The sequence below is a fragment of the Malurus melanocephalus genome, unplaced genomic scaffold, assembly GCF_030028575.1.
Source record: "Malurus melanocephalus ecotype Western Australia unplaced genomic scaffold, MMel_1.1 scaffold_101, whole genome shotgun sequence".
Taxonomy (NCBI): domain Eukaryota; kingdom Metazoa; phylum Chordata; class Aves; order Passeriformes; family Maluridae; genus Malurus; species Malurus melanocephalus.
Genome location: NW_026623333.1, coordinates 1,064,499 through 1,079,906, shown reverse-complemented (window position 1 = coordinate 1,079,906; position 15,408 = coordinate 1,064,499). Strand labels below are relative to the sequence as shown.

At 37.9% G+C, this 15,408-nt stretch overlaps 1 protein-coding gene across 1 annotated transcript in view; it reads left to right on the top strand.

Moving 5' to 3' along the window:
- Positions 1–15,408, top strand: part of MACROD2 (mono-ADP ribosylhydrolase 2) — an 809,981-nt gene that overhangs the window by 171,762 nt on the left and 622,811 nt on the right. Inside the window, 1 exon segment of the mRNA XM_057369011.1 lies at positions 9,652–9,681. Within this exon segment, the coding sequence (XP_057224994.1) occupies positions 9,652–9,681 (30 nt within the window).

Genomic DNA, 15,408 nt, shown 5'->3' with positions numbered 1-15,408 from the left:
GATTAGAAACCCTCCACAAACTGACAGGAACAAAGAATTGTCCCTTACAAGCTAAAATCTGTCATTGCCAGGGATTTCATCTGGGCTCATGGCTCTGTCATGCCTTTGAAAATATCTACAGGACTCCCCATCATTGTGATTRTTTGTGATCTTCCTTTTCTTTAAAGTTCTTCAATAGAGTTTTTGAAGTTTTCAGGGAATGTGAAAATGGTCAGCTAACAGTATTTTTTTTCAAACTTCAGTTTATTTTTCTCCTTTTTAAGATGTGTCATGGACTGTACGTTCCAGGGGCAGTAAAATGGAGAGGATGATCAATCTGACTAAGCTGACTTACTTTTATCAYAAAAGAGGCAATTTCTGATGTCTCTGATAGAGTAAGTTGATGGCTACACTTTATTCTTACTGTTTTTTATGGTCTTCTCAAGATTTTTTTTTTAGGCTGTAACTTTTTGAAACAGACAGTTAAGATAAAGTATGGATAGTATATTTGACAGCAGGATACAGAAATATTTGGAACAATATTCTTAGGGACAGTGTATGATGTCCAGTCCATATTTTACCTTATTCCTGGAGATTATTAAGTTCCACTTTGCCTCACAAAGGAACACATGACTGTTGTTATACAAATATTTTGCTTCATAGGAACAGTTTGGACCTATGTTTGAAAACAGCACTCCCCTRACTTTAAAATACATAACCAGATTCTCTGTTTCTTCTGTAATGTGGCTCCCACTGACCACAGTGGGAGCTACTTCTAATTTCAGGCTRTATAAAGAAAGGATCATTAGAGAGGTGATGCAACACGTTCATATGCAGAGCATGCTGCACTCACCCAGTTGGACACATTTTAAAGCAGACTTTACTGCAGTGCTTTGCAGGCTCTTCAGCTCCTACATGTCTGTGCTAGWTGCTTGCAGGAGCTTGTAATTCATTGTCAAAATCTTCCTTCCAGGCTGCTCTTGCAAAAACAGTGCAATAACACCTTGCCTTCCTCTAACTTGGAGGCAAATTTTGCAAGTGAAGTCTTGTCTGTGTAGCTGAAAAAAAACCAAAACAAAACAAACCAAAACACCGGGGCTGTTTTTGTTTTGTAGGACATCAGATGTGCCTTTTTCCTCCTTTTTTAGAAACTGAATATTGTTCATGAGTGTTAATACCCTAAGAAAAAACAGTGGTGTGGACATGTCCTGCTTTGACTTGAAAATGCACCCGCTGAGGTTGCCCTGCAGCTGGAGCYGTGACTGACCTTGCTTGGTTTGCCTGTGAGTAAACCAGGAGCAGTGTGGGATGTGCCTGCACCACAGGGAAACGCTTCCTACTGGTTACCCCATGGAAAAATGGAAGACAAGGCCCCAGGTAAATTCTTTTCAGCAGTGGCCTTTGATTTCATAACAAATTAGGGGTTTTTTATCGTTTCGAAGCCTGAATGCTGAATATTAATGTTTCAGGACTGAAATATGTTCGTTTTCCTCATATTTTGACTGTGTTTTGTTTTTCAGAAGGTTACTATTACTTCATAAAAGCCTTTTGCAATCTGACATTTTCCTTAGCAAAGTCAAATATTAGGCAGTTATTTTGTAGCAAAATATTGAAATTAAATCTAGTGATTAGCTTCACCGTAAGTACAATACCAATGTATTAAAAATAGAAAGGAGAAAGCTCATAAGATATAGGTAGACTTTGTGGGGTTCAGACCTGTCTATATTTAAAAAAAAACCAAAAAAACAAACAAAAGCTAAGAAAGCCACTCTGATTTTTTTTCCCCCTGTTTTCCAGATGACAYATTTTAGTACTTTTGGGATACTGGGAAGATGCATGAGTTATATAAATTTTGCTAATTGTTTTGAAATAATTACTACCAAAACTATTTTTCTAATTGTGCTGGTTGAACATTAGACCRCCTCTTAGTTTATTTTGCATATGCTTTTAAATATTGATGATKATTCGACTTAAATGGATTAATTATCTACTGCAGCACTTTGATTCCCTTTAATGTTACATTTACAAACCACACAAATGGCCTAAACTGTGTGATGAAGAATTGGCTGTAGCAGACCTGAATATTTTTGCCCTCGTTATTCTACCCAGAAAGAAGTTCCTGTTGCTTTACATTTCAGCTCAGCTAGATTGTAAAATACCTTCATGATCTAGAAGGCAACTTTTAAGTGGCTGAGCAAACCACAAATTGACATGCAAAATGGATGAAATCTTAATTTATCTCTTTCCCTTTGTCATCTAGTAGTGTGTGTGTKACCATTTATCATCYTGTGTTTTAGAATTAAATTATTACYGGTTTTTGCTTTCCTGATATTTGCCAGAASAAGAGGAATGTGGAAAATGAGCATGGCTTCTGCAAAGGGGCTCACACAAAAACATGGCCATGGATCTTTCTGTGCTGACCAGCCTTTTAGCCTTTTCTGTCTCCTTCCCTTCCAACTGCAGCCTCTGATTCAACAAGTCTGTCATCTTCTCCCTCCTGGTGATGAGATCAGCCTCATCAAACAAGTTCTTTTAATTGTCCTTCATGAGGCACTGGCAGGAATCCTTCTCCTTTTGCATCACTTTCTTTTTTTGATTTGGAATAGATGTTCCTGTCTAGCTGAAATTGGTATCACTGGATGGGTATGAAGAGGATGAATTTCACTGTAGGAAAGTRTGAACTGYTGTTTTTGCAAAAATTTCACCTGGAAATGTTTTGTGGAGTTGYGTTTCAGACCATTCTTAAAAACAAGTTCATTTGGTTTTTGGGATATTCCTTTAAGTTACATTTTTTGTTGTGGTTGTCTGACTTCCCCACCAAGAAGCAATTTTGGTGGAGTCCTCAGGCTACTGCAAAGTTTAGGCTTCTTTTAAAGCTGGAGCATAAATACCAGTCCATGTGGAAGTTTATACAGCATCATCTAGAAAGTTCTCTGGGCCAAGCTCCTTCTCTCACGGGTTTTTCTCAGGATGTGTTAGTCAACTTCAATTTCTGTTAATTTTCTCTCACCCTGCATTAAARCAATTACTGTATTTCACTGTATGGTAAAAACTCTGTCATTTTGCTCCCTCTGCTTTGAAGTTATGCCTCTGATTAGTCCAAGTGGAAAATGTCAACCTGATAGCTGTGTGCTCATTTCTGTCCCGTGCTGCTGACTGCTGCCTTGCCTGCATTGGCTTTGGTGTATTTGGTGGTTTTTTTTTTTACTCTTCGTATCAGATTTCAGAGATGCTTTGCATATGGCTGATTAAGCTTAATGGATGTAATATATAACTTTTTAAAATAACCTTCTTGCATAAATGCACATCAGGTATTGAGTTGGTAATGTATTAGAAGAAAAATAACTGAGACGTTATGACAGTTATTGTTTCCTTATTGAATTCAGAATTTTGTGATGGCAATTTCCTTGAYAGGATCAACTCCAGAGCACTTACTAGTAGGCTGATTATTTTTTCCCCTTAATCTACCTATGAAATACCCTTTATAAGTCTGAAATTCGAGATGATGACTGCTTTATTTGCAAAGATAGGCAAACTTAGTTTAAAAAATCTGTTCTCTGTACAGAATTTGTTAGTGGGGAAGAGAATAACACAGGTTGTTGCAAATGATCCACAAACCTCTTTTATTGGTTCCAAATACAAAACTTGTGTTTCTAATTGCACAATGCCTTCCATTAGATTTTTTTTTTTTTTTTAATCTTTAAAGTGGGAGAAAGTTGTACTGTGTAGTTTCAGTATCTGGAAAAAGGTGAGACATGGAAAACTCAATCCCTTCTGTAGTCTCCCACATCATCAGTTTTGCTAAGATGAAGATGATGGAAATTTCATGAGCTGAATTGTTTGATCATGCTTCTAGGGATCTTTTAGAGAGAGAGCTTGAAGTTGGTGCTTTCTATTAATAATAAAATGAGACTAGGYAGACATTTTCTCCTATTGACAGAGGAGTTTTATGGGCAGAAGAAGAGGAGATTTTTTAGTATGTATTGAGAGTATGAGGTGCTCTTAATCACAYATTAAAAGTAAGCAAACCTGGAGAGGAGCAACTTGTTTGTAGAAATCTTCTGAAAATAGTTCCACTTGTATTCTGGAGGTATTTCTGGGGTATGGTTACGTAAATATTTTAAGTCAATGTCATTTTGTAGGCCTAATGGTTTTCTAATTTGTAGTCTCTGCTTTGTATCATTAGACACTGACATAACTTTGCCAGTCTGGCCCAGTCTGTTGTTATAATGGTATTTTACCTCTCCTGATTGCTTTGTATGCAGGGAAGCATTTTAAATGGAGTGGTGACTGTGTTTTATTTACTATACCTGCTGCAAAATGACTTCATGATCTTTAAGCTTAAAGCTTTTACTTTAAGTCACCCAAACACATCTCACATTAAAAATGTTTGGATGTACAAGGTGCAGGTTGTTATCTCACTCCTCTTTGTTCCTCTCTGCTTTCTTGAGAGAAGATGAAACGAAATGCAGTGACAGGTAAGGATGTCTCACAAAACACGTAGAAGAAATGTAGCTTCCCATTCCATAAATTACTCTTACTCTGCTCACCAGCTGCCTCTTATGATGTTTTATTGATGAATAAAAATGGTGTCTGAGGCAATAGAATGTCTTGCATCTTACAATACTGCCAGTTATAAAGATGTCTCCTTGAATAAATTTCACAATTAGAAAGTATTGACAAAAATATTCAATCTTTTTTACATCAAAATAAGCTCAAACATCTGCTGCCAAAGTCAGATAATATCAACTAATCTTTTAAAAGTATATTTTTATTATACTGACAGATGCATGGCTGCATGACATAGATGTCAATTTAAGTTACTAGTGCCATTAATWCTTGACAAAGACATGCTCCCAGAAGAATTTATGTTCTTAAATTGTTGTCAGATGTGTATGTGCCAACAAAAAGTAACCAGAGTTATTCAGCTATGTTGTTAACAAAGCTAAAAGTGTGTTGTCTCCAGAGACGTCACAAAATTGCCATTCACATCTTTCCTATTCTCTAAATTCCTCAGAATTGACAGCAGAAAAAATAATTCTGTGCCTGCAAATGCCTGTTTAACCAACCCAGAGATACATCCTTCTTCACTTTTGTATGTTCTGGATAGCAGCACAGGAAGATTTTCAATTTCATTTGAAGTGAATGTCTTCAGGATTCAATGCTTCCATCAAAATTTCAAATAACCTTACTGTTTGGCAAGAATGTCGGTGTAAAGAGAACAGTGAGGAAAARAACAGTTTCTGGTCTGCTTATGCAGTCAAAAAAGTCTTGGAAACTGATAAAATGTAACTTATTAAGAAAGCTGAGAGTTAAAACGTTCATGTCCAATTCTTATTTGTCAAATGTGATGGTATATTAATTACTAAAATGTGTACATATTAGTAACCTGAGCTTTCATTATGGGTATTCCATAATGAGCAGCCAAGCTTACTTTAAATTCTATCCTTCCAGGTATTTTCCTTTTATTTACTTTTTTCCCTTCTCTCCCCACACTAGTTATTTTGAAAGAATTTTGTTTCTTAAAGCAAAAGTTGAATTCTCTGGGTACAACAGACTGGTGTTCACTGGCTTGCTTTAGTAGGGCTGTCCTGGAGCTGTTAAGTAGMATGTATATCTAGTCCATTGAGGTTTTAGGTCATTTGAAATACTGAATTTCTGGGGCCATAAACATTCCATTAAGGGCTAAATYGTTATCCTCTGTGATTAGATGCTGGTTTTTTTGTTGAAGTGATTTTTTTAGAGTGGATTTTTTCTTCTAGATGAGCCTGAACTTTGTAGAAATACTTTTTCTGCTAGTAGTTCCAATGTCCCTATTAAAAAGAAACCCAGAACTAAAGGGCTGAAAGGCATCTTATCACTTCTAGATGTATTTCTGTTCACTGTACTGAGGCAGGCTGTGAAGATGAGATCTCTCTCAAAATGCAGCATTCGAGGCTCCTTTTAAAGTAGTGGTGATGCAAAGCATCTCTAGTGCTGTAATTTGTATCATGAAGCCATTATTTAAAGGACACCACAGGACCACTAGTCCACAGGTATGGTGCTTTTTAACTTCCTTTTTTTTAATATWTTTTTTTAATTGAAGTCTGTGATACTGGTGTAGGAAAAATATTTACAATGACATGAACTCTCACCTCTGCTGCCTCTTGAGGGCTGTCACCAAGTGATGTTTTGGGTGGGCCCTATCAATGTGTGCTGTATTTCAGTCTGACAAGGCAGTCTGTAGTCTGCTGRCTGCCTCACCACTCTGTGTGGATATTAAAATAATATTTCAAGATTGTATTGTGAGTAGATTTTCAGAGTTAAYGTCCAAGAAACTATTGTGGACTGTRGTTTTTAAGAAGGCAATTTCAGAGAGGTTGGGCAGGTCAGGGTGAAAGGGTGATATGGGGAATGAAATGAGGTGCAAGAATCCTTTACCTCACATTTCTTTGGAGCCCCTCTTATGCTTGTTTGTTTTATTTTTCTTTGCCTTGGTGACTTGGTAGCAATTCAGTCTTCCTATTCCTCCCACCCTATGTCTCCTATGACTTGCAAATCTTGTGCAGCTCTGGAAAAAAAGAAATAAGGACAAGGGGTTACTCACRATGGATTTACAATYTGCAGTCRTAAAAYCATAGAATCATAGAGTGGTTGTGCTTGGAAGGCACCCTAAAGATCCTCCCTTTCCAGCTGTCCTGCTGTGRGCAGGGACACCTTCAGCTTYCACTAGATCAGGTTGCTCAGAGCCCCATCCAGCCTGGCCTGGGACACTGCCAGGGGTGGGACAGCTTTTCCAGGATGTGTTATAAGGTGTTGTGCCTGAGGCTGGGATGCCCTGAGTGAGGGTTGCAGTGCTGTAACTTGGGGGGCATTTCAGATTGTGGCAGCTTTGGAGGTTGAAAGCTTCCCAGGACCTTCTGCTGATTGCTCATTCACCTACTCATAGTTAAACCTTCACAGCAGGAGCAGTTCCAAAGTGTTTTCCAAGACTTGATGGTTTGGGATCACCAATGGACAAAATGCAGCTGCAGATAAACACAGAAGGACTGAGAGAAGAGGCCATGCTTGCTCCAACGTAATACGATGTGATTGCAGCCGTGGGGCTGTGCTGACCTGTGGGTGGGAGAATATTCATTAGGTGCTAAGTGACAAGTTACTTCTGTAGTGGTGAGACTTTCCCAAAGATGGAARGAGAGGTGTGTTTAGTGAACCTTTCAGGGAGTGCCTGAAATATCTGAGAAGTTCTTGCTTTTTGGGTGACACGTTATCGTTCTAGAAAAGAAACTGTAAATATAATTCAGTCTTGTTTCCTGAAATCATAGGGCAATGGTTTAATTTTCCTTCTATTATGCAAGCAAAATTTTTAAAAAAGAGTGCCTGTGRATTATTACTGCATTTTCAATAGCTGCAGTAGATGCATTGCAGCCAAAAATCTATTTGAACTGTTTTTGCGTTTCTATAGAGAAGTGTGTGGTGCTGACTTATRTTATATGTTATTAAGAAGTTTTTGGAAAGTATCGGAAAGATGAACATTGTCAGGAAGACTTAATGAGAGAAACATAATTCTCTGAGAAGCCATTGAATRAAAGTTTGCAATGGGGATGTTGGCTGGGTATCCGAAGAAACTTTTTTAACAGTGGAAACTTTGGTAACAGGTTTTAGCTGTTTGTCTCAAGTCTCTCGAACATAATAACTGAAATCCTAGAATATGACTCATGTAAGGATTAGAATAGTGTAATTGTAGGTGTATTCTACAGTGCCAAAAAATGAGCTGGAATAGCAGGCTTATGGCAGTGGGATGATACTTTGTTCCTTTTAGTATCTTCTGATAAGAGCTGTGCTGATTCCTGTTACAGACAAGCACCTTTTATGGCAGGGAAAGTGATGGTACCTAAAGTGATGGTACCTGTTACAGGAGGTCCTCAGAAATAGCTATAAAAATACATGAGGCTGCTTTTAATTTATTTCTCTGTTTAATAGTGAATTTCAGTCAGGSCAAGAATAGGTAAATATAGCAAGATTGACATTCTTGGCACCATGTCTTCACACATTTATTATTTTACCATCATTATGTCTTTGTCAAAGGCAATATGTACATGGCAGTATTTGTTCCCTGCTGGCACTTTATAGAGATGATAGGCAAGAGATGTTCATCACATATAGGTGACCGTGTTGTTATTTTTTAGTTTTCTATTTTGTGCCTGTTGCTCCAACCTTTCTGCATTGCCAGACAAGCCCTTCTTTGAAAATGGCTCCAAATTACTTTGTTTCAGGAACAAGGATTATCTGCCCCATTTTCCTTCATCTAATGTTCTAGAATAATAGAACCAGACTTGGATGAGAAAGGAACATCTCTCTAGGTCTTGGTTTTGATGATTCCTCTTTGACTGTAGGAACAAGTAATCCTAGCAYGAGTAACTTAGTTTGGTTTGATTTGATATGGTCAGCTATGCTGGATATAAAGCTGCATGTTTTTTTTTCTTTGAAGAACATTGTATTTTGGATAATGTAGAGGTATTTTTAAAGATCACAGATCTTGAGTATGGTACTTTGGTGGAAAACATGGCTTTCTTAGGAAGGAAGTTTTACTGCAGTGTCAAGGAAAGCTGGCTGCAAATGTTTGAGCTGAAAATGGATATTAAGTCAAATAGCATTTGGAGAATATGTGATAAAGAAGAAAACAAAGATAATTGTCAATTTTATGTAAAGTCTTAAGMAAATGAAGAAAGAAACCCAACAGCAGGGAGTTGGCTGTTTACAGACTTCTATTGAGGAAGCAGAGAAAAATAATATAAACAATAACATAAAGAAAATACCTAATTTATTCTGTGTGTTTTGCTATATACCCTTGCCCTGGAGCAGGGCATGGTTTGAGGTATCTCTTCTTTACTCATCAGGAAACAATAAGTAATACCTGTGTCTCTCCCTTATGTTCTTGCTTTTATGTTGTGTTTTATCTTTATTCTGATATGACAAGGATTTGTTTCCCACACATCTAAAGGGCACATTTAGAAGCTTAGGCTTTCCTTCTGTTTCTGCCTAGGCAGCGAAAGGAAAATATTTGGCATGACTCCAATTGTGCTAGCTTAATTTGAAGGACCATGTTGTATCACCATGCTCTGAAAATTGCTTTCCATAAGTGATTTATCAAGTTCTGGCCTGGGTAGCTGGATGGTTGCAGTGCTGAGTCAATTAAGTCTGCTGAGGGAAATCCCAACTTAATTGCACAAACCCTTTTACATAAATGGGGCCGGGATTTCTCACTGTCATTCCCAAAGGTCCCATGGCATAGGAAAYAAGGAGAGATAATCAAAAGTTGCATCAAAGTCTATTTAAGTTTCTCTACCATGAAAATTTTCAGTTAATTTGGTAATCACAAAGGAATACGGTTTAYAAAATTATAAATGCAAGATTGTAATTTCATAACCTATTCAACCTATTCATAATGCATTAACTTTAGTAATTGTATTATTGTTTTATTTATTAGCTTGTATATTCAAAGATATCATCAAGGTAAACATCGTGATTGCAATTTACAGTAAGTGATTTTGCATTAAATGTTTTTGGGTAAAGGAAGAGTAGCAAAATTATTGAAACAATGGAAAACCTCTTGTGAAACATCTTCTGTTTTGGTTCCATGCATATTTAGGAAGGTCAATGCTAATAATTCCCTTTTTGATTTTCTTGCAGCTAATTCCAGCCTTCTTGGAGGTGGAGGAGGTGAGTCTGCTTAATKCTTAATTCTTTCTTAAGTAAACATGAAATATATTCTGGACCAATGCAGGGGTTAATTGGTTAGAAAAGAATATGTGATAAATTCAGAAGTTGGAAATACAAATTTACTGTATGGGAAAATTCACCAACGTTGATAATCTTTCCTATCCTCAAGAGGCAAGATTTGTGACTGCTGCTGAATTCAGTTTCACCTCTAGGTCAGGGTAGAGGCTAACATGGGTATGAGGCTGACTAAAACATAAAGGAGCTGAACTGTCTTATGTTGTGTTGAGTTTTTAAGTATTTAGCTTTTTAATTTACATAAGGGGAATCCCAAATGTATGATTAATAAACAATTTAAAAAGAAATGTTGAAATATTAGAACAGAGTCAAAAGGAATTTTAATAAAAGAATGGGGCTTTATCTTTGTACTTTTTAAAAAAAATATTTTTATGATTTAAACTTGGTTACTTACCTTTCTCTGTTTGCCAGAATAGTCACGTGGATTTTAATACAAATCTTTGGTGCAGGTCAGAGATGCTACCAACATGTCTACGAGTAAGGCAGGAATGCTCAAATGCATACCACTGTATTGCTTTCAAATATATGGAGGATGTTTTATTATAGTAGATCAATGTTTTTTACTTTTGGTATTACTGTAGCACTGTGGCTGTGAAATCTCCATGAGTGGTAACAATTCAGGAAAGACAAACCCATGAAGAGCCTGATCTCAGTTTTCAGTGACTTCCCCTGCCACGCAGAGGGAAGTATTTTAGCTCTGTTCTGGAAATTTCCCAGCGCAGGAGCAGTAGAGGCAGCGACTAATCTTCCTTCCTGGCGGGAGTTAAAAGGACTCGATGATCAGAGCTTCCATATGTAAGGGTAAAGGAAAGGGCTCTGAAAAGACAGGAGAACTCTGTCGCTTGTGAGGCTGCAGGAGAAGTTGTCAGACTTTTTATTTTAACTAAAAAGGCAGCTCTTATTTTGGACTATGACAAGGTGTTTGACMACTAAATAAAATCATCTAAGTAAAACCATTCACGTTCCTCAGCTGTGTGTCTGGACATTAAAGTACAGGGCAGCCTTAACCTGCTAATCCTGTTGGATTAATCTGTTTCTTTTGATTTGAGTTAGTTGTTTGCARTATACCAAATTTTTCTTTGTTTAAAAGATAATCCTTTAGGAGGTAATCCTTCTCTAGCTRTTCCTGTTTCTGCAGAGCTGCTCCTGTACCTCCTCTCCAGCACTTACTCCCAGCTGGTAACATCGAAAAAAAAAAATAAATCAATGCAAATGTTCAAATTCCAATCAGGTTCCCAGAGCACTGCTGCTGCTGAAAGGATTTGGCTATTAACTTTCTGTGTTATTTATTCAGCTGGACTGTACTTCAGAAGTTGATGTCTGTTCAGCGTGGCACTTGATAATGTGGCTCTCCCACTGCAGCAGATGGGATGAGCCTGTGCTGTGGGTCAAGTTGGGATTTTCCCTGTATTTTATGCRTTAAAAGTGATACTTTGGCAATTAAAAATATGTTTTCTCGTGGCAGGATGAGGTGATGACAGCCCAAGGGGCTGGTGCTACTGCCCCATCTCCTCTTCTTCTCCTCCCTCTCTCCCTCCTCCTGCCCTGCCATCCTTTGGGGCTTTTACTGCCATTTTAAAGATCAGTGTCTTCAGGGCTGTGGGGAAGCTGCTGTGGCAGGTTGGATTTGGGCACAAGGTTGGTCCCTGTGGGYACCATCTGCTGCAGCCCCCATGGCCAGAGCCCCAGTCCCACATCCTTTAATCTCTGGTGTACCTCTTGCTTGTGGTACAGGTAAAATACCAAATTTGACAGTTTTGTGGCTTAGAGGGTGGCTGCTCATGGTTGAAGGGCTGAAGTTGTGGAGGTACCATCAGCTGCCCATGGGTAGGGCTTCTGATGTCCTCAGAGCAGACTCCTTTGGGATTTCCAGGTTTTTTGAAGAAAAATCACGAAAATTTTATTGCTAAAGTACTCTAGATTTTGGGCAGGTGCACGTGGTGCATGTTTTGGAGAAGGGAGAAGTGTGTGGGGTCTGCAGTCTGAAGTTGGGGTACACAAGGYATCCCTGGCCAGCCACCCACCTGCCCCAGGCTGATGGAGCCTGGAGCCCCTGGCTTTTGGAAAAATAGCTTGTTATTGATCATAGGCATTTCTCTGTAGAAGGGATTTTTTCCTTCCCAGTGGAATAGTTGTGGGTTGAAATTCTGGGTGTATTTTTCATCCAGAAGGAAGTGGTGGTTGCACTGTGTGAAATATTGATAGTGAATTATTAAAACTTTATTATATACGTAAACACCAAAGCCTTCTTTTGATTGCAGATGCTGCATATTTATGATAATGCATAACACCAGTGTAGTTTCTCCAATAATAGGATTCAGATCTCCTTGGTAGTGCTCGTTAATTTAATCTCTGTCACTGCTGGGGGTATGAATACATGCCTTAGTTTTACAGAAAATGAAATCTGGAAATTTCCGCTTGCCCAAGCTCATGCAACAGGTGTCGTGATTTTGAGCTGCTTTTGAGCTCTTCTACATTTGAAATGTTTTCAGAACTGAACACAAATTAATTGGAAATAGTTATTTGCACATCCTGATCTAATGTTTGCAAATTACTTTCTCTGGGTGTTAAAACCATTTTCTGGWGGAGACCTGCTAAGAAACCCAGTGGGCAGCATTCTGGGTAAACATCATGCACTTGCTTATAAGTTCAAGTGCTGGTGGTTTAGGGTGGCTGCTTATTATCCCTGTATCACCTCGGAGCCACATCAGGGCATCCCTGTACTTCGATTTCCCAGAGCCAGAGTAATGGTTTGTTCTTGCATTCCCCATTTAAATGCCGTCTGTTCATTTTCATGACCRTTTGGAATGAAGAGATAAAAGCACAAAAGATACCAGAAACAATTTTTCACAGAACTGTTTAATCATAAAATCAAGAAACCCACAATAGAGTCTTTAGTTAAATATTGATGTTGAAGGTTTCTTTCTGCTTTTCAAATAACTCTGAAGTTTCCAGGATTTCATTATGAGTTTGGTAAGTGAGCCTTTTTTCTTTTTCRTTCTTTACTGTTTTTAATAATTGATTTTTAATTAGGAGGCATATTTCACTTTCAGGTCTAGATTTATCACGCTTTCAGCATCTCACTGCTAATAACTTGCACAGAGCATTATGACTTATTTGTGCATCATGTATTATTTGTCCCATTATGTCCAACAGTGCAAAGGTGAAAATTACTAAAAAAATTATCTGTCTTTGGAGGGAGCAAAGAAGCACTTGGTATTTTAAGAAAAAGTAAGCCTTTTAAAAATGTGTAATGAAATTTTGGCTTGAGAAATTGAAATGCCCTATTTTGCATGGCAAACACCTTCCTTTACACTCTTTTACATTTGTGTCAAGGACTACAGGCATGTGCCTTTATGTGCTTTGTTTAAGCAAAGTGAGCCAGAGCTGAGGTTTGTCCTCCCTTATGGTATTGGGTAATCTGTGGGGTGTTTTTGGGTGGTCTGCCCCACTGTTCTCACCTAGTTTTCAGTTATTTTCCTTGTGGTTCATTTTTCCTGTACTTGATTTGCTGACTGTAATCATGTTCTTGTTGCATGCTGATTTGTACACTGGCTTGATTTCTCTGACCTTAAATTGAAGGTATTTTTAATTTTGGATTTTTTTTCCTCATAACATTTTGTAGCCTATGCTAGAACTCAGGAAGGAGACATCACCTTCTAGTGTGTGTTATTATGAGCATAATTTCTTTCAGCTCTGAACTTAAAACTGGTAATTTTGTCTTTACAAACTCAGAGAGAGGACAGGTTATATTCACAGTCTCTTGGAAGCATTGTTTGGACCCAGTTTAAGTTGGTTGCCCCAAAAGATCTGTCAGCTTTTCTGTTTCTCTCCATCTCTCTCTTTTTTTTGGCCAGGGTAGCTATATTTTTTCCAGGGCTTTTTCTGGCATGGAAAAAAATAATTTCCATATAACCATAAGTATTTTAGCAAATCTTAAATGTAGACCAGACCTACCTCTCCACCCTGCCAAGATATGGTTTGTAGGTACAGTTTTAAGCAATTATTATGGCATGGGGAACTTGTGTTCATGGYCACAGCAGGGAGCTGGCTTTCTCTSTGCTTTATTGCATAGACTCCATTTTGAACATGGAATTTGCTGTATTTATATCTATGTTGCATTATAATAGTTACAAAAAAGCAGTTTTTCCCAATAGAAATTACCACAGATTGACTTTTATCCTGGACTTTTTGCTTCAAATGTGTCAACTGCTGCTTGCCAGCCACCATGTCTGTTTGTCAATTAATTGTGGGCTAATGAGCTAAAAAATCCAGTGTTTATCMAGTCAGTAGTGTCAGGAAGAAACAGCTGACACAAATATCTTGACATTCCTTTCCTTAGCCAGGGATAAGGGATAAAGTTTTTATTCTCACAGCTGTGTCTCAGGTACACTACTCACCATATYCAGCAGATACCTTCTGATAGTTACATCTCTAGCCAAAAAAAAAGGTTTTTCACTGTCTTAATAGTAACTTGACATCAATTTASTGACTGAATATCAGTGACACTGAGAAATGAAAGTTGTACAAGAGAAAATAGGAGGCAGGAATGAGACAAGTTGCAGAGCACCCTGTAGCAATGTAACAGGAGAATACTTGAAATACCAGACTTGCCCTGCACCCACCCTTTCAAAATGTCTAACAGGAAGAAGACAAGCCTATTTTATCCTGAACCAGGACTAGATGCTCTCTKTTTTGGATTTCACAGGGCTTGGGCTTGATATTTACATAATTTAAATGCAAGTGAAGCAAGGGTTTAAATCCAAAGTTCAAATTTGTGCATGACGTGCGCATAACATGAAATGCATCCCGTGAGATGGAGAAGAAACAGTTTGAGAAAGGAGCACTGACAGGATTCTTTCATCARGAAAATAAGCATTATTATTTTTKTATTTTTTWATGTCAGTCTGTTGGCATGTTCTTGTATCATGTCAAATGCATTTGTCAGATTGGGGTGTGCTCACAACAAATGGCTCCATGGAACAAATGTGGATCATCTGGGATTTCAGCTATGTTCAAAAGCTTTCAGTTGCTTTGTACACTGCATCGTCATATCCTAGGTATTTAGATAATGGCTATGAAGGTACAGAGCTTTTCCAAKCGAATAATGACTGTGAGAAGAACTGATAATTTAAGGCAAATGGCCATTTGCCTTTGTTGCTAATTAATCCCTTTTTGCTGGAAGATTGCTGCTGCAATTCTGGAGGGTTGTTAGAGTGTTTTATCTCCTTTTACTATTTGCATGCTGTTCTTTTTCATCTCTGTAAATAGAGCGAGCTTGAGAGGGCTGTATCCACAAGTTCTCCCACTGTGACAGTGCATCAGCCAATTAAAATGTTAATATTTATGTATTTTTTTTCTGCACAGCTGTAATAGTTTCATTGGTAGCCCAGTAGCTCGGGGTAGACTGTAACCCTTTCTAGGTGTTTGGATCAGCCTAAAATCTTGTTATTCATGAGCTTTTTGTTGGATCAGATCAAAGCAAATATATTTCTTAGTAATTTGACRTCTTGTAGAGAATTTATTCAAACTTCCTATGCAGGCAAAGTCTTTCTTTTCAGGTCAGTTATTCTTGTAATGTTTTTTTCTTTCTTTCTTCAATCTGTGTATATATGTTTAGTTTTGTTTTGTGTTATTGCGGTGGAGTTTTAG